This window comes from Diaporthe batatas, assembly GCF_019321695.1.
Source record: "Diaporthe batatas strain CRI 302-4 chromosome Unknown Contig00005, whole genome shotgun sequence".
Taxonomy (NCBI): domain Eukaryota; kingdom Fungi; phylum Ascomycota; class Sordariomycetes; order Diaporthales; family Diaporthaceae; genus Diaporthe; species Diaporthe batatas.
The window spans coordinates 1,413,381-1,436,796 of record NW_025408552.1 but is presented as its reverse complement, the minus strand read 5'-3'; the positions used below and the strand labels follow the sequence as shown (position 1 = coordinate 1,436,796).

The window sequence follows — 23,416 nt, the reverse complement described above, 5'->3', positions numbered from 1 at the left end:
GAGGGCACATTCGCAAGGAGAGCTGTCCAAGTACTCTTCAGCTTCGGGAGTAAAAGATTTCCTATTTTTATAGAAGCTTTTACCTATTTTAATAGTTTATTTAACTTTTTATATAAATAAATATTATTAAAAAGAAATTAAGTTATATAATAATAATTATTTTATTATATTAATTATATAATTTAAAACTATTTATAATAAAAGTTTAATAAAAAATATATTTTATATTATTATATATTATTATAATTAATATATATTTTTAATTAATATATATTTTTAAATATATATAAAATAGAAATTATATTATATTATAATTATTTAATTATAATATTTTAATTATAATTATATAAATATAAAATTATAAATATAATATTTAAAATATAATTTATAAATTTATTTTAATTAATTAATATCTTTATTAATTTTAATAAAATTAATATAAAACTTAAATATTTATTTAATATTTATTTAATATTTATTTAATATTTATTTAATATTTATTTAATATTTATTTAATATTTATTTCAGTTTTATTAATTATTTATATTAAAAGTTTTTATTTAATTTAATATATTTTTAAGATATATTTTTAATAAATAAATAAATAAATAAATAAATAAATAAATAAATAAATAAATAAATAAATAAATAAATAAATAAATAAAAAAAATAAATAAATAAAGAAATAAATAAATAAAGAAATAAATAAAGAAATAAATAAAGAAATAAATAAAGAAATAAATAAAGAAAGAAATAAAGAAATAAATAAAAAAATAAAAAAATAAAATAAATAAAAGAGTAGATAAAAGGGTAGATAAAAGGGTAGATAAGAGGGTAGATAAGAGGGTAGATAAAAGGGTAGATATAAAGGGCTAGGCGAGAGGGGCTAGGCGAGAGGGGTTAGGTAGGTTAAAAGGTAAAATGGCTAGGTGAAGTAACCTAAAAGGTATATAAGCAGGTACTTAAGAAAATTAGCTATAAATATTAACTTCATTCTTTATAACTTATCTTAAATATTAATAGTAATTTTTCTCTATAATAAGTATAATAGTCTTTACTAATAAATTAATAAATATAAAGGTTTAACTTTATTCTTTATACTTTAATTTTAGTTAATAGTCTAAATTCTTAAATACCTATTATCCTATTCTTATATATCTTAGAGGTACCCTACCCTATAGCAGTTATAGACTTTATTAAAGGTCTCTAGCGGATTAACCTATACCCTATAGCTAGCCTATAGCTAGCCTATAGCTAGCCCATAGCTGGCTAGCCGACTTACCTACCTACCCACCCACCTAGTTATTTACCCAGTTATTTACCCAGTTATTTACCTAGTTATTTACTTAGTTATTTACCTAGTTATTTACCTAGTTATTTACTTAATTATTTATTATTTTATTTATTATTTTATTTATTATTTTATTATTTTTTTTATTATTTTATTTTATTATTTTATTTTATTATTTTATTTTATTATTTTATTTATTATTTTATTTATTATTTTATTATTTTATTTATTATTTTATTTATTATTTTATTTATTATTTTATTTATTATTTTATTATTTTTTTTATTATTTTATTTTATTATTTTATTTTATTATTTTATTTTATTATTTTATTTATTATTTTATTTATTATTTTATTATTTTATTTATTATTTTATTTATTATTTTATTTATTATTTTATTTATTATTTTATTTATTATTTTATTATATTATTTATTATATTATTTATTATTTTATTTATTATTTTATTTATTATTTTATTTATTATTTTATTTATTATTCTTTTATTATATTATTTATTATTTTATTTATTATTTTATTTATTATTTTATTTATTATTTTATTTATTATTTTATTTATTATTTTATTTATTATTTTATTTTATTATTTTATTTATTATTTTATTTATTATTTTTATTATTTTATTATTTTATTTATTTATTTATTATTTTATTTATTTATTTTATTTATTTATTTATTATTTTATTTATTTATTTTATTTATTTATTTATTATTTTATTAATAATAATAATATAAATATAAATATAAATATAAATATAAATATAAATATAAATATAAATATAAATATAAAACTATTTAAATATATATAAATAAAATTATTTATCTACTTATATATTAAAATATTATAATATAATTAATATAAGGGACTATTTAAAGGAAAAGCTTTTACTAAAATAGGAAAATTTTGACTCCCGAAGCTGGACTGGTCACCGGAGCGTGTGTCTTGTAAAAAGTTGAGGTTGTGGAGGTGCCCACTACGTAGATGTCTTTAATGACACACATGGCACTAACCCGCAAGCACGGAGTAAAGCAGGGTTACTCCAAGCAGACATTCGGGAGGCATTAGAAACGGAGATGACTACTGAGTAGGTATCTGTGGGCACCTTGTTTTCTGAGAAGACCGACTCAGTTCTTGATAACCTTAACGAGGAATTAATCTTAAGAAACATGAGGCAAAATACCTCGCCACGCAAGACGCGAAGGTCAAAAACAGTTCTCATTGCAGCCTTGCCGAACGGGAGGGGAGTCCGAGGCTACAAGCACACAGCACACAGTCTCTGCATGCAGGGCGCAATGCGACGTGAAGTCACGTTGCTAGTATGCAAATGCTGACTGGCTGGCTCAGGGATGGTCAAGGGAGGAGCCCAAGACTCTATGTATAGACGCAGATGAATCCGATGAATCGGTACCTAATCCAGGATCGGGCAACTGGGAACAGTACCTAGGAACCCAAGGTATTGGGCGGCTGTTTCTCATGCGGGGGAGCACGGGCCACGGGAGCGCACAGTCGCTGCCAGCTCTCAGTCATCCTGGAGGATGACATCGGCAAACAACGTCATGGCTTGGTGACTGACCGGCCTGCCTGCCTTAGGGTCTGAGGGTCTTAACCTTGGAGGAGTGCTCCTTACAGAGCTGCTGTACTGTACGGCTGCCGCGCCGGGCTGGGCTGGGCTGGGCCCAGGGGGGATGGGCATTGGTGCTGGGTGGGGGGGCGTGGCGACCCCGCCAAAATACCCAGCTCCTAGCCTACTTTAGGTGCTGTAGGCTTCTTCTGACCTCCCACCGGCGACGTCGGGCTCACCTTCTGCCTGCTCCTCCTCAGCTTTCCCCTGCCTTGTATCGTCATCTCGACAGACACAAATCCTCGCGGCCGAGACTAGTCCCGTGGACAGCCGCGCTTCAAGTCTTCCTCTTCCCCCACGACCGAAACCTCCGACACCACCCTCCAGCCTTCTTTTCCGAGCTATCTGCCCTCCACAGGTGCGTCCGGACGCGGCGAGCTCTTGCAAAACCCTTGGTGATCTTGACTTCCTTGGGAGAGAGGCCTTCTCTCCTGGGCTATGCCGATGATGGGGCTTGTGTCTGGAGCACGCCGAAGAGCGACATCAAATGCTAGTGCGTGAAATCTACAGTTCCCCTCCATCTTGGGCCCTGTCATCCGTGCATCCCGCCGCCGTTGTGACTGCCGTTGCGCCACGCTCTACCTGTACGCTAACCTCTCCACGTTCCTCACACAGGCAGCCGAGGATCTGTCGATGAGGGCAGAGGACACCAAGATGAGGATGAGACCGTTATAGAGGCCGATCAGGGAAATGGTGCGTCCAAGCCCCGCCGAGACACCGAAACCCGTCGATGCTGATATATGCCACCTGCAGTGCTCGGCCACATCATTTCCCAACTCAGGCCGGGTGCAGACCTGAGCCGGGTCACGCTTCCCACATTCATCCTCGAACCTCGTAGCATGCTGGAGCGAATAACCAAGTAAATCTTTTCCCCACATCCTCCAGGAAACGAGGAGGCAACCTTGGCTGACCATCCTCCTCAAAGCTTCATGTGCCACCCCGAAATGCTCCTACCTATCCCGAAGATGGACGACCCTACCGACAGATTTGTGAACGTCGTGAAGTTCTATCTGAGCGGTTGGCATATCCGTCCTCCCGGAGTCAAAAAGCCTCTGAACCCTATTCTCGGCGAGATCTTCACTTGCTACTGGGACTTGCCAGACAACACAAAAGCGTACTACATCTCCGAGCAGACATCTCACCACCCGCCGAAATCAAGCTACTTCTACATGGCTCCTGAGCACCACATCAGGGTCGACGGCTGTCTAAAACCGAAGAGTAAATTCCTGGGGAACTCGGCAGCAAGTCTGATGGAGGGAACAGCCACACTCACGTTCCTGAACAGGGGGAAGGACCCTCAGAAGGGCGAGCGATAGTAGGTATGCTGAATCTTCATGGGCCAACGGATACTGACTACAACCCCTAGCTTCCTCACGCAGCCGAACATGTACGCGCGAGGAATCCTCTTCGGCAAGATGAAATATGAGCTTGGTGATCACAGCTTCGTTCGGTGTCCTGAGCTGGGCCTTGTCGCAGACCTGGAGTTCAAGACAAAGGGCTGGGTCGGTGGAACCTACAATGCCATCGGCGGCTTCATCAAGAACGAGAAGACGGGCGAGGCGCTGTACGAGTTCTCTGGGCTGTGGAGTGATGAGATGATCATCAAGAATTTGAAGGTAAGCACTCGAGCTCCTCCACGAGGTCGTCTTCATGTGATAGAAAATAACACGACAGAGCAGACTGGCCACAAGGATGCCTTTTTCAATGCACACCGCGCGAAGCCATCGCCTCCCCAGGTCAGGCCCATAGAGGAGCAAGATGAGAAGGAGTCCCAGCGACTGTGGCGCAAGACCGCACAAGCCGTGAAGGACAGGAACCACGAACTTGCTACTGACGAGAAGACCAAAATCGAGGACGCCCAAAGAGACGAAGCTGCCAAGAGAGCCCAGGACGGTGTCGAGTGGCATCCTCGTCTCTTCAGGAGGGTCAGAGGCGGTCCTGGTGGCTCTGAAGAAGGAGAGGAGGACCTTGAGTGGATAATCAACGCAAAACTGTGAGCGTCTCCCGAAATTCTATATGACGCAGAATTTTTGTTGACACTTTTAACAGCGACGCTACTGACCCAAAGAAACAAATTGAACAAATCCTGGACATCTATCCCATCACGCCGGGCCAGAAAGCAAATCCTGCCCACTCGATTCCTCCCAGGGCTAGCACAAGCCAGGCCCCACCACCACAATCGAAAGGGGACGATCTAATAGACTTTGGCCAGGATGATACACCAGCGGAGCCTACCAAGCCGCTAGAACGCCAACTCAAGGATGACCCAAAGGTAGAGAGCACCGGGGAGATTTCAGGGATGCTCAAGTCTACCGGCAAGGCATCTGAAGGACCGTTGATCGACTTCCACGAGGACTTGAAGAAGAACGTCCCCGATATTCGAAGATCAGACACGACCGGGTCTAATGACGTCTTTGTAGATGCAAAGGAATAGGCGAGCATGTCCATGGTGATTTGCCCATTCTGGGGAGACGGGACTATACATGAATTGATGCTTTTGTAGATCAAGGTTCAGGGCTCGACTGTCGAGCTGAGGTGCAAGGAAATATCACTGCGAACCCCCCCCCCCCCCTTCAGCTGCAGCCGGGGTTCAGTCCTGTCACATTCATAAAGCGGTCGTACTTGGGCGACGAATAGCATAGGATTGACTTCATTAATGACGTGGGCTGTTTTCTTCAGCACATCCTCGTGGAGAAATCATTGAATAGACTCCTGACGCCCTAACCGTTGTGATATCTCACAGCATGTATCCCATCAACCCTGTCATCTGCAATGCTGACAAACAAGCGCATGCCTTTACCACCCCCCAGCCACTCGCAACCGAGAACGCTTTTATGTCCTCTACCTGCCTGCATATAATTACACCCAAGCCCTAACTCATCCTGTTGAGAGAATCGGGCAAGGCTCTATGACCATCAGGAATGAGGGGCATGGGGGGGAGCCGTCCTCCCCGCCACTCCTCTCAATTCCCTGCTTGATGTTGTGACCTCAACCAGCCTCCATAAGCGGGGCTCTAATACCTCTTGCGGGTGGGCTCCGGGCTGGGAGACCTCGTGGGGCTGCGCTTGGCGCCGCCGCTCTCCTTGAGCCACTTCTTGGTGCTGAGCATGAGGTCGCGGTCCAGTTCGTCGGAGGGGTTCTTGCGGTGGATGAAATTGCAGAAGCCGCCGCGGACGCAGCCCTCGCCGCTGTTGAGCCGGCAGCAGGCCTCGCGGAAGTCGGTGACGGGAGACAGCTCGCAGTAGATGGGTCGCGCGGCATACCAGCGCGAGTTGAGGTCGTCGCAGGCCTTCTGGGCCGACTCCTCGTACTTGAAGCGGGCGTAGACGTTGCCGATCAGGTGGTCGTTGTTGTTGTCGCACACGACGAGCTCCTCGAGCTCGCCGTACTTGCACATCTCGCACCATATGTCCTCGTAGAAGGCGTCGAAGTGGTTCTGCAGCTGCGACGCGTTCATGCGGTTCTTGGGGTCGAAGGCGGGGTTCTGGTACAGGTTCGGCATCAGGATCGTCTGGCTGTACGACGGCTTGACGTGTTTCCGGGAGCAGCGGTCGCCGTGCCTGCAGGCGCCGATCTTGTAGTAGAACGAGCAGTTCACCTGTTGGTTGCGCGCGTTAGTTGCAGTAGACGACGAGGGGTTTGAAGGAGAGGGGCGGCGGTTGCCGGACAACGTACCTTGTCCTGCTCGGTTCCGAAGATGCTGGCCAGATACTGAGCCATGGTGATTAAGTGCTGACGGCGACTGGTGATGGCTGGACCTGGGCTGTTGTGCTGCTCAGAGTTGAATCTCGGTCGGGGGTCGCGTGCTAAGTATTCTGAGGGGGCGGTTTGAATGCGAGATGGTTGCGATACTGGGAGCAGCGCATGTGAATGAAGTCTGGAAATTTACCCAGCCACATACATGCTGGAGCTCTTTGCTGGTCGGTATCGATAATGGCAGAAGCAGAGAGTTGCGCCACAGTGCATTAGTAAGCCAAGACCCCTTGGCCGTGGTGCTGCGGAACTGCGTACGGAGTACTACGTACGTCCCGTCTGCTCCTGTCAGCAGGGATCAACAACGTGGGTGGTGAGGATCGTCAAGACGTCCCTACACAGTAGTCGGATGATCACTGGGATAATCTCCCGTGGGATAACTCACAAGCGAGACACATCTCTCATCCTGCAGAATGATCTAAAATCTAGAGCACAACTGCCCGCAACTATGAGGGCAATGCCTTTCTTGACCTACGGCTCAAGACGGACAGCATTGTCTATATGAGCTTTCAGGTCTGTAATTTGGACCTTGCACATCCGTGTAGGTACTTCTAACTTGGGAGGTCGACTGGTCTACGCAAGTGCCTCTTCACCAGACTTGAGGGATGCCACTCCATTTCATCGCAGGGAGGGAGGCAAGGCAGGCAGTCCGTTGCCAACCTCGGGAGCGTGCAGCACTCGGTACCGACATGCTGCACCAGTTGTGTCTTTTTCCTCATATCTGTCCTGATCCGATATACACCCCACACCGAGCAGAATTTATTCAAGGCCCCGGAATACGGTGAGTCGCAGTTATGGATCCGCAGCGGCTGATGACTCGGCCGTACATTACGCTTTCGGACAGACGTGAAGACAAGCAGAGGCAAATGAATGGTTCACCCACGTTTTCGGACCCCACAGATATCCGCGTACAGTACTTGACAGGACGGCACCCTTATATGGCCCACAGCTTCAAGCCCTGGCATCCTGCCCGTGTCAGCGAAGATTAATCAACGCGCACGTGTGCCAGTGCTCGGGTGTGTTTCGTATGCCAACAAATGCAGCCGTGCCACCATATGAAAGGCTTATCGTTCCGAGGCATTGACTACATAGTAGTTCAACAAGCCTCCCGGGGCACTCCCTGGCGGACAAAGTCGTGGCCCTGGGACGGACTACCGCAAGCCCCGCCTCTGAAGGGAGCGAGTCGCACGACCCCAATTGTTGCTTCTACTCGGTCAAGCTTGGTCTTCCTGGCCGGTCCCCTGCCTCTGGTGTGGGGAAGCAAGGTGGCAGGTTCGGTGGGGAGTGCGAGATATGCGTCTTGCTGGATTGTCCGGCAGAAGTGAGGCCTCGTTGGACCACTTGGGGTCGTCGGGGAAGCGAGCCAGGCAGGTGAATATTCGCGCAGCACTGGCGATGAAACCCTGGTCGAAGCCAACAAGTCATCGATCGGGATCACCATGGCACAATCTGCATTAGAGACTAATAAGAGACTACTGCATTCAGAGTTTGGTGGCTCTTCGGCCCAGCATTGCGACAAACGGGTTGCATGCCGAGAAGCTGAGCAGCCGCTGGCTCTTGGCAGCATTCCACCTCCTCCCACCTGGAGCCCGGCTAACCGAGCCTGCGAGCCTGTCGTCCTCGGTGCTGGGCCAAATTTGCTGTGGCATCACCCACCGTGGCCAATCTTCTGAATCTCGTGTGGGGTAGCCTCCTCTGGGATAACCTCCTGTTCGACAATCTCCCGTGGGATAAACCCCCTATGAGTTAGTGACCTTGCCGTGTCACCCGACATCCTCCTGCAGTACTCGGTACACCCATCTGTAAAACAGTAAGTACTCCCTGGGATAAAATCACCGAAAGGTCAGCCTCGTGAGGTCCTGCCTTCCCTGTGTATGCGTGCCGTAGGAATTGTCCCGAATATTTTGCACTAGATACTTGAGTATAATGGAGCGGTTGGCCGTGCAGCAGACAGATAGCATCCAGCCCCCCCAGCTTCCAGAAGCTCTGCGCTCTGGATCCCTGCACGAGCTTGATTGGCCCCACCACCTAAGCCACATTGCAGACCCATCTCCCAGTTCCAGGTCCCTAGTCCCAGGTCGGGCGCCTACGTCACAGTGCCAGCTCGCCCTCATGGAACCACAGGGGGGAGGGCAGAGCTGTCCAATGCGCTCTGCTTTGCCTGGCCTGCCACACAAAGCAGGCTTCCAGGCGCGCGTGTGGTTCCAGCTTGTGAGCTGAGCCTCTTGTGATCCCGAGCCGAAACAAGTCCATTGTAAAAGGGACGGTACGGAGTAGTCCAAGCAAGGCATTGGCAGCAGGCCCGGGGAGCTTACCACACCAACCTCCAACATTGCCTAGGCTGGCCCGGACCATCCAAGCTGCCTCAGCACTTTTCTTATTTGTCCCTCCTTTTTGCTTCTCGCCGGCTATCCTGCCCTCGCTCCTCCTGCCTCCCGTGTCATCTCATTACCTCATCTGCCCTCCTCTCGTCACAATCTCCCCAGGGCAGGGACACTGCTTGCTCAGGACAGACAAGCCTCGTCTTTTCCGGCAGACACCTCCGTCCACAACAGAACACCCCACCCCCAAGCTTCACCTGCATCAGCCTTGCCCGCATCAATTGAGACCCCCTTTGCGCTGCGGCCTTCCGTAGCCGTGTTGTCTGCTCAACATGGCGACCGAGAAAGCAGAGGCCGAGCTCAAACAGCAGGGCGCCATCGAGGCGGCCCGCAACCCTGAGAGCTCGGTGTCAGCCGACGATGCACAGAAGAAGATGCTCGAGGAGAGCAAGGCTGCCGGTGTGGCTGCCTTCACCTTTGACCCGGATGCCACTCCCGAGCAGAAGAGGGCCCAGGCTAGAGAAGTGAGCATACGAGTCCAGTCTCCTCTTCCAACCGTCGTCCCACTAACCCTGAATTCTCCAAGGCTATCCCAGAGGGCTTCCATTCCAAGCGGCAGAAAGGCGCAGCGCTCGTGACCGACAAGGACGATGGTACCGCGCCGCAATATGATCTCCCAGAAGCCTCCAAGGCCGGCGTTGTTGAAAAGACGAAAGACGCCGACGGAAAATCGATACCGGAGGAGGACGGCGACGATGGAGGCGCAAAGATGGGCCCAATGACCGGCTGGGCACCCCAGTTCGGCTGGCCTGTCGAGTCTATCCAGGAGGGTGAGAGTCTGCTAGACCACCAGACCTGGATGGAGGGTAAGGTCCCAGACAAGTTCTACGGTGACTGGTACTACAACGCCGCCGTCATTGCCTTTGCCTGCATCTCGTCGTGGTTTGTAGCTGTCCTTGGAGGCGGTCTCGGCTGGGTCTTCATCATCATGGCTGTCTGCGCAACCTACTACCGGACCTCCCTCCGTCGGGTCCGCCGTAACTTCCGGGACGACCTGAACCGCGAGCTCTCGCTCAAGCGACTCGAGACCGATACAGAATCCCTCGAATGGATCAACTCGTTCCTGGTCAAGTTCTGGCCCATTTACCAGCCGGTGCTGGCGCAGACAATCATCAATTCAGTAGATCAGGTATTGAGTGGTGCGACGCCCGGCTTCCTTGATAGTCTGAAGCTCAAGACCTTCACGCTCGGTTCCAAACCACCGCGCATGGAACATGTCAAGACCTACCCAAAGGCCGACGACGACGTGGTCATGATGGATTGGAAATTTAGCTTCACCCCCAACGATACTGCCGACATGACGGCCCGGCAGCTCAAGAACAAGATCAATCCCAAGGTGGTTCTAGAAATCCGGGTCGGCAAGGCCATGATCAGCAAGGGCCTCGATGTGATCGTTGAAGACATGGCCTTCTCAGGCATCATGCGCCTGAAAATGAAGCTGCAGCTTCCGTTCCCGCACATTGAGAAAATCGAGATGTGCTTCCTCGACCGTCCGACCATTGACTACGTCTGCAAGCCCCTCGGTGGCGAGACCCTCGGCTTCGACATCAACTTCATTCCCGGGCTGGAGAGTTTCATACTTGAACAGATCCACGGCACACTGGCACCAATGATGTACGCACCAAACGTTTTCCCTCTCGAGATTGCCAAGATGCTTGCTGGGTCCCCCGTGGACCAGGCTATTGGTGTCGTCGCAGTAACTCTACACGGGGCCCAGGGCTTGAAGAATCCCGACAACTTCTCCGGCAACCCCGACGGCTATGCTGTCGTCACCGTCAACAAGAGGCAGCCATTGGCGCAGACCAAGGTTGTCAAGGACACGCCCAACCCACGATGGAACGAGACCCACTACATCATTATCACCTCTTTCCACGACTCCCTAGACATCGAAATCTACGATTGGAACGAGTTCCGCAAAGACAAGGATCTCGGAACTGCGTCTTTCGCTCTTGAGAACCTCGAAGACGATTACGATCACGAGAACCAGCGCCTGGAGGTCAAGTCTGGTGGAAAAGACCGCGGTGTGCTCATGTGTGATATCCGCTTCTTCCCCGTCTTGGAGCCTGCCAAGGACGAAGACGGCACGGAAGAGCCGCCGCCAGAGATGAACACAGGTATCCTGCGTTTCAACGTCGAGCAAGCCAAGGAGCTGGATCACTCAAAGAGTATCGTCGGCCAGCTCAACCCATACGCTCACCTTCTCCTCAATGGCAAAGAGGTTCACACTACCAAGAAGCTGAAAAGGACCAACAACCCGATCTGGGACAATGGCTCCAAAGAGATTCTCATCACAGATCGCAAGAATGCCAAGCTCGGCGTGGCTATCAAGGACGACCGTGACTTGGCTGGAGACCAGGTTCTGGGAACGTACCAAATCAAGCTGGACGATATGCTCGAGCTGATGGCGAAGGGGCAAGACTGGTACAATCTCGCCAACACACACACCGGCCGAGTCAAGATGCAGGCTCAATGGAAGCCTGTGGCGTTGTCGGGAGTGGTGGCTGGGACCGGAGGTTACCAAACACCAATTGGCGTCATGCGCTTTCATTTCAAGAGCGCCAAAAATCTCCGCAATCTCGAGGCGATGGGCAAGTCTGATCCGTACGTGCGTGTTCTACTCTCTGGCATTGAGCGGGGACGCACGGTGCATCACCGCAACACTTTGAACCCGGACTGGGATGAAGTCCTCTACATCCCTGTGCATTCTGCGCGCGAGAAGCTGGTGGTCGAGGTAATGGATTTCGAGAAGATGGGCAAGCACAGAAGCCTTGGCATGGTCGAGGTCCCTGCAAGCGAGTACATATCACAGGACGAAACTGGCGAATACCTGGTCCATGACAAGAAGGCGCTTCGTGAAGACGGTCTTAAGATGCACGGCAAGGGTGTACCAAAGGGAATCATTGAGTACACCGTCGCCTTCTACCCTACGCTGAATGTTGCCGACCCTGAAGACGAAGAGGAGGAGGAGAAAGACGGCACACCTGCCGCATCTCAGAACGGGGATGCAAAGCAGTCACTCGATGTCCCACGTTCTGGAGATGCCGGCAAATTCTCCTCTTCGCTTGGAGCGCCTGTTGACGGAGACAAGGGCAAGGATGCAACACCCCCAAAGTCGCCTGCCACTCCTATCTCTCCTGGCTTTCCCCGAAAGTCGAGGGAGGACAGGCAGCCACCGAAGGTCCACCTCACCCCTCAAGAGCTTGTCAAGTACGACTCTGGTCTCATTATATTCAAACTCATGGAGGCAGAACTACCTGAAAGCCATGCGCATATCGAGGTATATGTGGATGACATGGCTTTTCCCTCCTACGTTTCGTCAACTGCCAAACACAAGTCGAACCAGTTTGACGAAATTGGCGATTGCTTCATTCGTGAATTGGAATTTTCCAAGTTGACCATCAAAGTCCGCGAGAAAGGTGGCAAGCGCGGCGACGACGACAAAGATAGCACGCTGGCCCGTCTGACGGGCAACACTCTGGACACATTGAAGCAGTGCTTGGTGAGTTCATCGTGACGTTACCGAGGCGTTACAAGGCTAACATGTTTTAGAACAACCCTACCACGCTGATCATGAAGGATGAGGACGGAAAGCCAAGCTCCGTGAAAGTCAGCCTCAAATATGTCCCAGTGAAGATGCAGCTTGACCCCAGTGAGAGCATCAACAACATGGGCAACCTTCGGGTCGACGTACTGGATGCTTTCGACCTGCCCTCGGCCGACTCCAACGGAAAGAGTGACCCTTACTGCAAGTTTGAGTTGAACGGCCGAGAGGTATTCAAGACGAAGGTGCAGAAGAAGACGCTGCACCCGGCATGGAACGAGTTCTTTGAGGTTCCGGTTCCCTCTCGTACTGCCGCAGACTTCAGCGTCAAGGTCATGGACTGGGACTTTGCAGACAAGCCTGACTTCCTCGGCGGCGCAGCTATCAACTTGGAGTCGCTGGACCCGTTCAAGGCCCAGGAGGTCAAACTCATTCTGGACGGCAAGTCCGGTACCCTAAGGCTGCGCCTGCTTTTCCGTCCGGACTACGTGACGAGAACTCGACAAGGCTCGTCCACATTCTCTGGAACGTTTGCCGCACCCGGCAGGATAGTTACTGGAGTTGCCGGCGCACCTATCAAGGGCGCCACAGGCATTGTCCACGGCATTGGCAAAGGTGCCTCTTTCATGAAGCGCGGTTTGACAAGCTGGAAAAAGGACGATGATTCTATCCCAGAGTCACCGGCCGGCCTTCAAGAATCGCCCGTTGTCATCAACGGTGCTGATTCGACACCGGGTGGTCTCAAGCGGTCAACTGGTCTTGGATTGTCCGATGCTGATGTTTCACCGGATGCCTCGCCAACACCAGCTCTTGGCGCCAGCAATGGAAACCACGCCCGCACTAAGAGCTTCGGCGCAGCTTCGGCACACAGCGGGATAGTACCCGGGTCAGGAGCTGGCACGGCGACGTTCACTGTTGTCTCTGCCTCCGGTTTCCCGCCGTCCACGGACTTGTTCATTGTGGTCCAACAGACAATGCCAAAGAGCAAGACCATCGGCAAAACCAAGCATCACAAGGCCTCAGACGGGATATTTACTTTCGGAGAGACTTTCAAGTGCGTCTGCGCCCCCGATGCAGCCTTCTCCATCCAGGCCAAGGAGAACCACACCCTTAGGAGCGACGAGGACCTTGGCGAACAGTTTTTCCCTCTTGACGAGTCACCCTCTGTCAGCGAGAAGACGATCAACGTTGGAGAAGGTAGTGTTGTTGTGAGGAGCACATTCGTGTCCTCCGAGGCCAACGGCGGCGGCAGCCTAACGACAGGCAGCCCTAGATCGGCCTTCTCCCGACGGAGCTTCCTGGGCAAGAGGGAGGGCTCCAGCGCCCGCAGCCGCGAGCCTACTCCGAACCCTTAGAGAGGGCGGGTAGGCATGTTCTCTCGCGAGTCGCTGAGGCCGTCACTCGATGCACGTAGCTTGGAGTAAGAGAAGAGCGAGTTTTGTTCCACTCTTTTTGAGACTGAGGGTAGTTGAGCGCGTCGCAACTCGTTCACCGCGGATACCTATTTCCCTACATTTTTCTTCTGCTGTTTTGGTTGGGTTGGACAGAGGGGGGATGTGGGCGGGTCAAAAAGGATTGGAATAATTATTTTTCTTTATTGGATTCCCTGCCTTGATGCTGTGTGTGAAGACTGTGGTCCGGGTTATGTACACCGGGCCTTGGAGGAGACATTTGGTCCTGTTTCCCAGACAACCCCTCTAAGTCTGTGGTAGCTAGCTCCCTGGTAAAAACACCATTAATATGACGATTATGAGTATCACGAGACCCTCCACTATAATAGTTCTTAGAGTTTACATTGGTGTTTCATTTTGGTTCTCCACGTACTACGTCACGCTACTTGTGAACCTCGGAGCAAAGCTTGCTTTGAGATCTGATCGAGATGTCTGAGTTCAGCGTATGCACCATGATGGCCACGGCAGATGCACGACGCTGCCTTCTGTCGGCTGATACGACTCCAGCTAAAGGCGAGAGTCTGGGAAAGGACCTCATGCGATCTCATCTACAGGCTGTGACTCGTCCACACGGCCGCCTGCAGTGATAGTAGCTTCTGGCATCATGTCCAGCAGATGTACTCCGTGCAAGACTTCCCATTAGATTTTATGTAGATTATGTATGTTTCTGCTATGATTGGCAAATCCGCCAACGTCCGGTCTCGTCGCTATGTGCCTGCCGCTGCCAAAGCAGGGTTATTCCCCAAACGCCATTACAAGCCAGTCTGCCCCCAGAGGTATTCAAAGCGCCTCTGACCCGGCCATGAAAGGCATTTATTTCCAAGATGCCACCGCTCGCCTCCAAGCCCCAGCAAAATCAAACCATCCAATTCGTACAGAGCGTTCAATGCATAGCGGGTCATGAGCTCATATCCAGTCGTGTGTGTTTATGTCTTGTCGACTGGGTTGCCTCAAACGACGACCACGCCAGCAAGGAACATCACCAGCGGCGCGGCGAGTAGCACCCACAGCCCACACGCGTTGCCGGCGGGGGGGAACGACCGGACGCCGTCCGAGGAAGACCCGGACCCGGACCCGGACCTGGACCCGCCGGCCTTGCTGTTGCTCTGCTGCTGGCCGGCGAGAGGCGGGGCCTCAGGCGGCGCGCTCGCGCTCGCGTCGCTAGTCGACACGGGGAAGCCCTGGTCGTTGTAGCTTCTTGTCGCCGTCGCCCAGCCCGAGGGCTGTGTTATTGTGGTCGCAAACCCTTGTCCGTCCCAGGTGGTGATGGTCTCCTCACCTCCAGGAGCCGCTTGCCCGGGCAGCGAGGACGGAGAGGGCGAGGACTGCAGCGAGGAAGAGGTTGTGAGGGGGCCCTGTGAGCTCTTGTCAGCTTGTTCTGTTCTCTTTGTGAGATGGCTCAGTGAATCAGAGTGGAGGGAGGGCCCCTCAAAGGGTCCTCCCCAGAGGTTGATCTTTTCAACGTACTAACCGCTGTCGAGCTGTTGGGCACAATCTTGCCGCTCGAAGTCATGCGCCAGCCGCTGGGGATGGCATCGACGCTCGAGGCGGCGGTAGACGAGCCGCCCGCGATTCCGCTGCCGGGGAAGTTGGCGGAGCCGGTCGAGGTGGTCGAGCCTGTCACGGTGGTGACAGTGGCGGCCTGGTCCGCGTTGGCGTTGATCTCGCCACCCTCGCTCCGGATGGACTCCCAGGTGCCGGACATGTCGCCGTACGAGTACTTGCTGCCGGTGGAGTAGTCGGTGACCTCGACCTTCTGCACGGTGGCGGAGAAGGGCCCCTGGGAGTAGTCGGTCGAGCCGCCGGCCCAGGCGACGGTGCCCTCGGGGTTGCTGGGGTCGCCGCCGGCCCAGATGCCGAACTTGAGCTGCATGGGGGTCTGCGGGTAGTACTCGGGGTACGAGGAGGACTCGAGGACGCGCACGTCGCTGCCGCCGACGGACCAGACGATGCGGTCCGAGGTCCAGTCGAAGGAGTAGGTGACAAACTGGTCCTGATTGTTCGGGGCGGAGGCATAAACGAGCGGGTCCGGGGCCCTCTGGCCTTTGCCAAAATACATGGTCTGGACTTGGGAGTTGTCGACGCCGAGGAACTCCATGTCTATCTCGTCGAGGTCGTCGGACTGGAGCACGACAGAGGTGACAATGCCGGTGCCGGGGGCGCACTTCATGGTGATGTCGACCCTGCCGAACATGAGGTAGAAGACGCTGTTGAGCTGCGGGGCGTCGCCCGACTTGCTGATGGTGAAAGTGACGCCGTCAGAGCCGTAGGTTGGCGTCCCACCACTTGCAGTGAACGAGTTGACCTCACCCTGGGTGAAGTCGACGTTGATTGCCATGCCCAAAGCGGGCTTTGCGTCGCATGCTGGGACGTGCTGTTAGTAGGCGACGAGGACAAAGCCGCAGAGCCGTGGTGAGGGACCTACTTGTCTGTGTGGGGTTGCAGTCGGTAGTTGTCTGGGCCGTCGCAAGGCCGGCCAGAAGCGCGGTCGCGGCGGCTGCCCGTAATGACCTGGTGAGGAACATGGTGTTGGCCGTGGTCGCGTGGGAGGACTGGCAGGAGACGTCGAGGACCAAGTTGGCGAGACGAGGCGTCGTGTCGTGTCGTGCCTTGTGGGTTGGGTTATAAGTGCCCAGGTGCGCTTTTCCTCCCCAGCCTCGTCAAATCAAACGAGGCGGTCCGGACCTTGGCCCAAACGGTCCGCAGGCAGCGTCATCCAGCTGCCAGGCGGCCACCACGTCGCTGAGAGGAGCCAGGGAAGCATGGGTGTGGGTGTGGGTGTGGGTGTGAATAACAAGCCGTTGTCGACGTGGGACCGTTGCAGCCCACCCATGTGTTTGTTTTGATTGGAGCCGCCGGCCGTTGCCTCCCATCTGAATTGAGGTGGTTGGGGAGGAGGCTGGAAGGGCTAAGCCCCCTAACGGCCCTAACGGGCCCCGCCCAACCCAGCTGTCAGATGCTGTTAGTGTGTCCGGTCCAATCCTCACCCGCCGCGGCAACAAAGGGGGACCATTTCCCTGGGACTGCGAAGCTCGAGTCCAGCTCCCGTGACGTCAGGCTCTGCCGAGCTACTTACTACTACTCCGTATCTACTCCGTTGAGAGCGAGCCCACCGCACTCATGGAGCTCAGCAAGGCACATACCGAGTACCTCGACAGATCCCAGCAGTGTCACATGTCCCAAGCAACCAGCCAGCCGGCATGCCTAGGTAGCTTCGGCGGAGCCAAACACTAATAAAAGACACTCTGATGCCTGCCCTGACTCGGCCCCGTTTGCTTGCAGTGCGAGGCGGAAACTCGACTGGGCTGCTGGGCCGAGACAAGTCCTGCTGGCCGCCGCCTCGGCACGCTGCACTGTAGAATCATTCACGTACTACACACAGAGAAGCACAATCCTGCACACAATTAATTCACTCGGCGCCGCTGGGCGATATAATGATGAAAACGATTTACTCTTTAACTATGTAAAATCATCGCTTCCTCTAGCAATTTTCCTGTTTGTTTGGGTTTGTTTTGCTGCCTCAGCATTGTTTCCACAAACCTTGTCTCTACTCTGCGGACCGAGCCGGAACGTCCGTGTGCTTCTAAGGCGCATCTAGCACCCTCTCTATGAGGCGGTGAGCATTCAAATGGTTTTATCACGATGGCAGATTGATGCCCCTTGCAGAATGCTTCCCGTCGCGTCGTCTAGTAACAAGGTTTGCATGCCTGGCAGTTGCTAGACCCATCGACGAACCAAGAAATGTACCGTCCAACTGCCGCCCGGGTCCGCGTCCACGTCCATTTCTGAGGGCTCGCTCGCCCTGGCATTGGGCCCAGTCGACTATTAATACGTACTGTATGATGATGATGATGTGGCTGCTGGACCTCCGCGCGGACAAAGGATTAGAACTCCCAGGCATCGTCGTCACCGATCGAGGCGATCGCCCAAGTGAACTTCTCACGGAGAGTCTTTGGGAACAGCCGCTCGATCGGCACGTCGAACTTGTTGGAGAAGACAACACTGAGCCGTGGGTCGATGTAGTTCTGCCACAGATCAGTAAATGGAAACCCGCACACGCACAAGTGACACTCACGATCTTCGAAGTCCCCAAGGCAACCTCCTTGTTGCCTTCACGGTCAGCAGACTGGGCCTCAAGGTTCTTGATCCTCTCCTCAATCTTCTCAATGTTCGTCTCGAGCTTGGCCACCGTGGGGCCCTTGCCCTCCGCCTCGACCTTCTTGGTCTTGTTCTCCTTCTTGAACTTCTTCTCGAGCTCAGTCGCTACCTTGAGCCGCTCCTTGAGCTCCTTCTCCGGAAGTGGCTTCTTCTTCTCCGCGACAAGCTTCTCGTTGTCCTTTTCGAATTTCTTGGTGATCTTGGTGCGCTGTTCCTCGACGAGGAAGGCCTGGTGGTTGAGGACCCACTCGTCAGTCAGCTCCGGCTCCCTCTCAAAGTACGCCGCTCCTTTCTTCTTCTTCATCTTGATGTCGACGTCCAGGATCATCATCTTCACCCTCCATCTCTGGTACTTCAGGCCTTTGATCTACGCGATCATCGTTAGCAAGTCTCTCACGCCCCGAGTCCCGTCAGGGGGTAGGGTGGGCCTACCCGGTCACCAAGCTTCTCCATTGCCTGCTCGTGGCTAGCCCCTACGGTCCGCTTGTGGTTGCAGAGGATGGCCACCTCACGATTGCAGTCATTGTAGAGCTTGACCTTCTCGTTGATGGTGGCGTTCTTGTGCGACTTGACGTCGAGCTTCTGCAGCAGATTCGACATGGTCCAAGAGGCGTTGTAGGTACGGAAGACCTTGGCCGTCAGCCCTTGCATGTAGTTGGACAGATGCTTATTCAGTTGCGACGTCTGTCACTGTCAGTATTTTCTGTGGCACAGACCGGACAAGGCGGGGAACTCACATTAACGCGGTCAAATATGTCGTCCCCGTCCTCCTTGGGAGGCTTCTTGAACATCTTCAAGTTCTTGAAGACCTGGCGGTCGACATTGACCTCATCGTAGAATCGGATGCTGTCCTTGCCTAGGAAATCGAAGATGACCGTGTCTGGCTCCCGAAGCGTCAAGTGCTCGAACTTGAGGGAACAGCAGCCCACAGTGTCGGCTTCGTTGTCCGTGTCCTTCTCGTTTCCAGCTCTGAGCGCGAACTTGTCGATCAGATACATCGCAGTGGCCATCTGGCGCTCCTGCATGACCTCACTCTTCAGCTTCTTGGTGTAGTCCTTGCGGATGAAATCGATGTGCTTCTTGAGCTGGCGAGCCTTCTCGAACTTGGCCATATCTGCCTTGCCCTTGACGGAGGCGCTGGCGGCAAGCATGACGTATTTGTAGTTGCCGTTGACGTTCTCCTGCCACATGGCTAGCCAGGTTGCTTTGTTGTCGTGCTGGACTGCCTTCCATTTGTGCCCTGGTGGCGGAGAAGGGACCTTGGCTTCTTTCCCGATGTTGATGGTGACCTGCTCAGGCATCACCCGTTTCTTGACCTTGCCAGTCTTGGGGTGCTCGCCCCGGCCTCGGAACAACGAAGGAGGTTCGACACGGAAGTTTCCAACCTTCTCCTTGCGCCCGTTCCACTTGCAGTACTGCAGCGGCTCCTCCAACTTCTGTTTCTCCTCCTTGGCTTTTTGCTTTTGCTCCTTGGTCCAGGCTTTCTTCGCCTCGGATATCGCCTTGTAATGCTCGTAAATTCTAGTGAAATCAAGCTTGGAGAATTCTTTGATGTCGACCTTGTTCCCGTTCTTGTCCTTGGCACCTCCGGTCTTTTGCAAGATTTCCTTGAAGTCGCCAAAGAAATTTTTCTGGAAAACAGGATTCTCGACGTTCTGGGTCGAGTTGAGCATGGAGCCGAAAAAGCCCGCAACCTCTTCTGCGTCGGGGTGCAGGTCCACGGGAGTGCCATCATACAAGAGCTTGACATTCTTCGGCAATGGCTCGTATGGTGGGGGAAACAACACACCATTGTGCTCGAGTGTGTTCCACTTGATGCTGTCGTCTTCAGGTTTCGGCTCGTTCCACCACTCGTGAACATCCTCATCCTCATCCTCATCGGGCGACTTATCCTTGGCCTTGGCCGCCGCTTTCTTTGGTGCCGCGACCTTGCCTTTGACAGGAGCCTTCTTCTCGGTCTTGACACCGTTGGCCTTCGAGACGGTCCCGTTCGACTGTTTCTTAACCGGCTTGGCCAGCGGCTCATCGGATGATGAGTCCTCCTTCTTAACAGCCTTCTTTGGAGCGGGCTTCTTGACCTTGGCATCGTGCGCTCGAATAGCCTTGGCCTCCTTCTCCGCCTTCTTCTCGATCTGAGCCTTCTTCTTGGCTAATTTTGCACCAAGAGGCTTGTCATCGTCGGAGGAGTCGTCGGGAAGGGCCGTCTCCTTGTACGAAGGTGGCAGCTTCTTGGCTGCTATCGGCTGCTCATCGCTGTCATCGCTCTGCTTGGGGGCCTTCTTGGGGCGTTTGGCCTGGATGTTTTGTCAGCCCGAGAGCGCACATGTCAAAAAGCGGCTTAGCCGCACTCAAGAGCTCCACCAAGGTCTCGACGATGCAAGAACGTACCAGAGGAATTTCGTCATCGCTATCGGATTGGTCCTTGTAGCTGACATTGTTGCTGATCGAGGCGCGTGACTTCCTCTTTGCAGTGCCATTTGGTTGATCTATGTCCATCGAATCATCGTCGATTGGGCCATTTCGAATTGAGATGCCTGCGGCAGACGGCTGTGATTTGGAAACGGACCCGTCCATAGCCTCGTCGTCGGCCTTCGAGATCTTGGAAGCCGAGACTTCACAAAACCATCGGCATCGGTCAGCAAGGTGAACGACAGACGCCCTTTGGGGGTAACGATGGAACTACAGGGGAGCAGATGATCGAGGTGACGAGTGGCAGGTTGGAAGTGGTTGAGGCGGGTCACTTACGGTGGTTGCCGTTGGACCTTGCCAGAGGCATGTCATCGTCAGAGTCGCTGTACGAAGACATGGCTGATGGTGTGGACGAGTCGAATGATTCGAGAGGGTGGTGCGTGTGCGTGTGTGTGCCGTGTCCTCAGGGTAGCCCAGACGGCCGTGGGTGAGGGAAGGAGGTCTGAGGACTCGGGTGTGCAAAAGGAAAGGGAAGCTAAAGTAAGCGCAAGAGGGTGAAGGAGCAGTTCACCAGAGCCCGAGCTGGCTAGGCGGGTGGCGTTGGGGGGGCAGCTCGAAAGTTTTTTTCTGTTTGGTGGGAACTTGCGGTGGACAGTGAGCGTTGCGAAGATATAGACGGACCAGAAAAAACCAAAGAGAGTTAAGCCAAAGTGAAGTGAGAAGAGAGGGACGAGGGAGAGGATCGATGGCCAGGGCGGGCGCGCAAAGACTGAAGACTGACTGGCGCAATGGCGAGGAGGGTACCTGGCTGTAGGTACCGACCCGAGTGCCTGCCTCCGGGGATCCAGACAGGCTTGGCGTCCACCCCTGCCGTATTCCTATCGCACGTGACGGGCCCAAGCCGGTTCGGGGACGGGGCGAAAAGAAGACGGCTCGCGACCTGCAGCAGCATCATTTGAGAGACTTACAGACCGGAGAGAGCTTCTTGCGCACCCTCCTGCCAACCACCCCCGCCCCGATCAATTGGCTCTCCGATCGTCACTGCTCAATCGAGCCACCGCCGGCAGAGCATTCCACACTCCAACCCTCGAAGCCATGATGCTGTCTAGAGCTGCGCGGCCGGCTCTGAGAGCTGGAGCTGCGTTTCCCTCTCGGTATGTGTTTGACGCTGGCGACCGGGCCGCGACTCTGCATCGCCGCCCACCTCAGCCTCCACGAGCACGGACGGGACGTGGCATTGGATACTCTTGACTGGGTCGATGCACAAGTCCCCAATTGTGATGGAGGGAGCGGCTTCGGAACCAGCAAGCTGACATGTCTTCTTGAACCAAAACAGCGCCGTCACGTCCGCCCCTCATGCTGCCGCCGGCTATGCGACGCTGCGAGAAATCGAGGGCCGTCTCAAGTCCATCCGCAACATCGAGAAGATCACCAACACCATGAAGATTGTGGCCTCGACCAAGCTCACCCGTGCCCAGCGGGCCATGAACGAGTCCAAGACCTACGGTGAGACTTCCAAGGAGGTCTTCGAACAGGCCGAGACCAAGCCCCTCGAGGGCGAGGACAAGAAGACCCTCTATGTTGTCTGTTCCTCCGACAAGGGCCTTTGTGGCGGTGTCCACTCCGGTCTTTCCCGCTACATCCGCCGTCAGTTTGCCGAGAAGCCCAACGCCTACGAGCTCGTCATCCTTGGTGAAAAGTGCAAGGCCCAGCTGTCGCGAACCCAGGCCAAGGACATCCAGCTCAGCTTCGCTGGCGTCGGCAAGGATGTCCCCACCTTTGCCGATGCCCAGGCCATCGCCGACCAGATCGTCAACCTGCCCCACGAGTACGCCTCGATCAAGGTGCTCTACAACAAGTTCATCAACGCCCAGAGCTACGAGGCCGCCGAGATTGACGCCTTCTCCGAGGATGCTATTAAGGCTTCCCGTACGTGCTCAGGGCCCCTTTGATGAAAAGACTCAATTAGCATCCGTGCTTGTTCTTTGCTGACGCCGCTTCCAGAAAACTTCTCTGCGTTCGAGATTGACGAGGAGCTCCTGCCCAACCTGCAGGAGTACGCTCTCGCCAACGCCATCTACTGGGGTCTCGCTGAGGGTCACGCTTGCGAGCAGTCTGCTCGCCGAAACGCCATGGACGTAAGTAATGCGATGTGTGCGTGTTTGCTTTCTGGGAGAAGACGCTGACTCGCTCTACAGAACGCCTCCAAGAACGCCGGCGAGATGATCAACAAGTACCAGATTCTTTTCAACCGCACCCGACAAGCCGTCATTACCGGTGAACTGGTTGAAATTATCACCGGTGCCACTGCCTCGGCAGACATGTAGATGCAGAGCGGCAGGTAGAAGAAATGCTGGGGCACGTTGCCAAGGTCCGGATGGACGGAATCTTAACAAATTTCCCTTTGTGACAACACATACCAACGGGCTTCGTCCGGCCCGTGTACCAAGATTAGTAGAGCAAAGAGAGAGAGAGAGATTCAAGAGGTTGAATTGTTTGCCTCCACATGCTCCGGGTAAATTCCTCGGACCGCTCTCCGTTCACGTGAATGACATGCGGCTGTGATCTGGCCACCACGCAGCCTAATTCACAGTAGATGACAATACCCCTGGGAGTGCGCCACAGCTTGTCTTCCCCAATACTGGGGAACCGCTCCTCAAAGCTGTAACGTAAAGCGAACCAGACCTCCACGGCCGGCTCCCCACCCGCCTGAGGCGGCGCTGACATAGCAACAGGACCGTCTGTGGCTTGGACCGCAAGTTGCAGGCGCAGTATGCCACCGTCATTT

At 52.2% G+C, this 23,416-nt stretch overlaps 6 protein-coding genes across 6 annotated transcripts; 3 read left to right on the top strand and 3 right to left on the bottom strand.

Moving 5' to 3' along the window:
* Window positions 1-3,373: 3,373 nt before the first annotated feature.
* On the top strand, window positions 3,374-5,369 carry KVR01_005565 (uncharacterized protein; the record flags this gene model as incomplete). Its single annotated transcript, XM_044788343.1, has 7 exons — window positions 3,374-3,428; window positions 3,551-3,628; window positions 3,689-3,794; window positions 3,861-4,250; window positions 4,302-4,551; window positions 4,615-4,928; window positions 4,985-5,369. The coding sequence occupies 7 exons, from the start codon at window positions 3,374-3,376 to the stop codon at window positions 5,367-5,369; spliced, it is 1,578 nt and encodes a 525-aa protein (XP_044646010.1).
* Window positions 5,370-5,948: 579 nt separating this feature from the next.
* Window positions 5,949-6,655, bottom strand: KVR01_005505 (uncharacterized protein; the record flags this gene model as incomplete). Its single annotated transcript, XM_044785104.1, has 2 exons — window positions 5,949-6,533; window positions 6,611-6,655. The coding sequence occupies 2 exons, from the start codon at window positions 6,653-6,655 to the stop codon at window positions 5,949-5,951; spliced, it is 630 nt and encodes a 209-aa protein (XP_044645950.1).
* Window positions 6,656-8,825: 2,170 nt separating this feature from the next.
* KVR01_005342 (uncharacterized protein) lies at window positions 8,826-14,368 on the top strand. Its single transcript, XM_044785792.1, has 3 exons — window positions 8,826-9,533; window positions 9,596-12,568; window positions 12,619-14,368. Exons 1-3 carry the CDS (start codon window positions 9,342-9,344, stop codon window positions 13,963-13,965), a joined length of 4,512 nt encoding a protein of 1,503 aa, XP_044645787.1. The 5' UTR covers window positions 8,826-9,341; the 3' UTR covers window positions 13,966-14,368.
* A 313-nt stretch (window positions 14,369-14,681) lies between these two features.
* KVR01_005724 (uncharacterized protein) lies at window positions 14,682-16,928 on the bottom strand. The gene is made up of 3 exons (XM_044788038.1): window positions 16,487-16,928; window positions 15,533-16,425; window positions 14,682-15,416 (listed from the first exon to the last, which is right to left on the bottom strand). Exons 1-3 carry the CDS (start codon window positions 16,584-16,586, stop codon window positions 15,012-15,014), a joined length of 1,398 nt encoding a protein of 465 aa, XP_044646169.1. The 5' UTR covers window positions 16,587-16,928; the 3' UTR covers window positions 14,682-15,011.
* Window positions 16,929-17,496: 568 nt separating this feature from the next.
* Window positions 17,497-21,400, bottom strand: KVR01_005687 (DNA topoisomerase 1). Its single transcript, XM_044791517.1, has 6 exons — window positions 20,965-21,400; window positions 20,608-20,831; window positions 18,957-20,513; window positions 18,652-18,903; window positions 18,137-18,586; window positions 17,497-18,086 (listed from the first exon to the last, which is right to left on the bottom strand). The coding sequence occupies exons 1-6, from the start codon at window positions 21,023-21,025 to the stop codon at window positions 17,946-17,948; spliced, it is 2,685 nt and encodes an 894-aa protein (XP_044646132.1). The 5' UTR covers window positions 21,026-21,400; the 3' UTR covers window positions 17,497-17,945.
* A 97-nt stretch (window positions 21,401-21,497) lies between these two features.
* On the top strand, window positions 21,498-23,319 carry KVR01_004997 (F1F0 ATP synthase subunit gamma). Its single transcript, XM_044788613.1, has 4 exons — window positions 21,498-21,782; window positions 21,965-22,557; window positions 22,633-22,766; window positions 22,827-23,319. The coding sequence occupies exons 1-4, from the start codon at window positions 21,724-21,726 to the stop codon at window positions 22,953-22,955; spliced, it is 915 nt and encodes a 304-aa protein (XP_044645442.1). The 5' UTR covers window positions 21,498-21,723; the 3' UTR covers window positions 22,956-23,319.
* The last annotated feature ends 97 nt before the right edge of the window (window positions 23,320-23,416 follow it).

Bases quoted from the DNA above. Each gene is read 5' to 3' on its own strand.
- KVR01_005342 (XM_044785792.1), top strand. From the start codon at position 9,342: ATGGCGACCGAGAAAGCAGAGGCCGAGCTCAAACAGCAGGGCGCCATC. The intron at 9,534-9,595 runs GTGAGCATACGA...GAATTCTCCAAG, and splicing joins AGAGGGCCCAGGCTAGAGAA to GCTATCCCAGAGGGCTTCCA. The intron at 12,569-12,618 runs GTGAGTTCATCG...AACATGTTTTAG, and splicing joins ACACATTGAAGCAGTGCTTG to AACAACCCTACCACGCTGAT.
- KVR01_005724 (XM_044788038.1), bottom strand. From the start codon at position 16,586: ATGTTCCTCACCAGGTCATTACGGGCAGCCGCCGCGACCGCGCTTCTG. The intron at 16,426-16,486 runs GTAGGTCCCTCA...AGCACGTCCCAG, and splicing joins CTGCAACCCCACACAGACAA to CATGCGACGCAAAGCCCGCT. The intron at 15,417-15,532 runs GTTAGTACGTTG...AAGAGCTCACAG, and splicing joins TGCCCAACAGCTCGACAGCG to GGCCCCCTCACAACCTCTTC.
- KVR01_005687 (XM_044791517.1), bottom strand. From the start codon at position 21,025: ATGTCTTCGTACAGCGACTCTGACGATGACATGCCTCTGGCAAGGTCC. The intron at 18,904-18,956 runs GTGAGTTCCCCG...TGACAGTGACAG, and splicing joins ACATATTTGACCGCGTTAAT to ACGTCGCAACTGAATAAGCA. The intron at 18,587-18,651 runs GTAGGCCCACCC...ATGATCGCGTAG, and splicing joins TGGAGAAGCTTGGTGACCGG to ATCAAAGGCCTGAAGTACCA.
- KVR01_004997 (XM_044788613.1), top strand. From the start codon at position 21,724: ATGATGCTGTCTAGAGCTGCGCGGCCGGCTCTGAGAGCTGGAGCTGCG. The intron at 22,558-22,632 runs GTACGTGCTCAG...CGCCGCTTCCAG, and splicing joins GGATGCTATTAAGGCTTCCC to AAAACTTCTCTGCGTTCGAG. The intron at 22,767-22,826 runs GTAAGTAATGCG...CTCGCTCTACAG, and splicing joins CTCGCCGAAACGCCATGGAC to AACGCCTCCAAGAACGCCGG.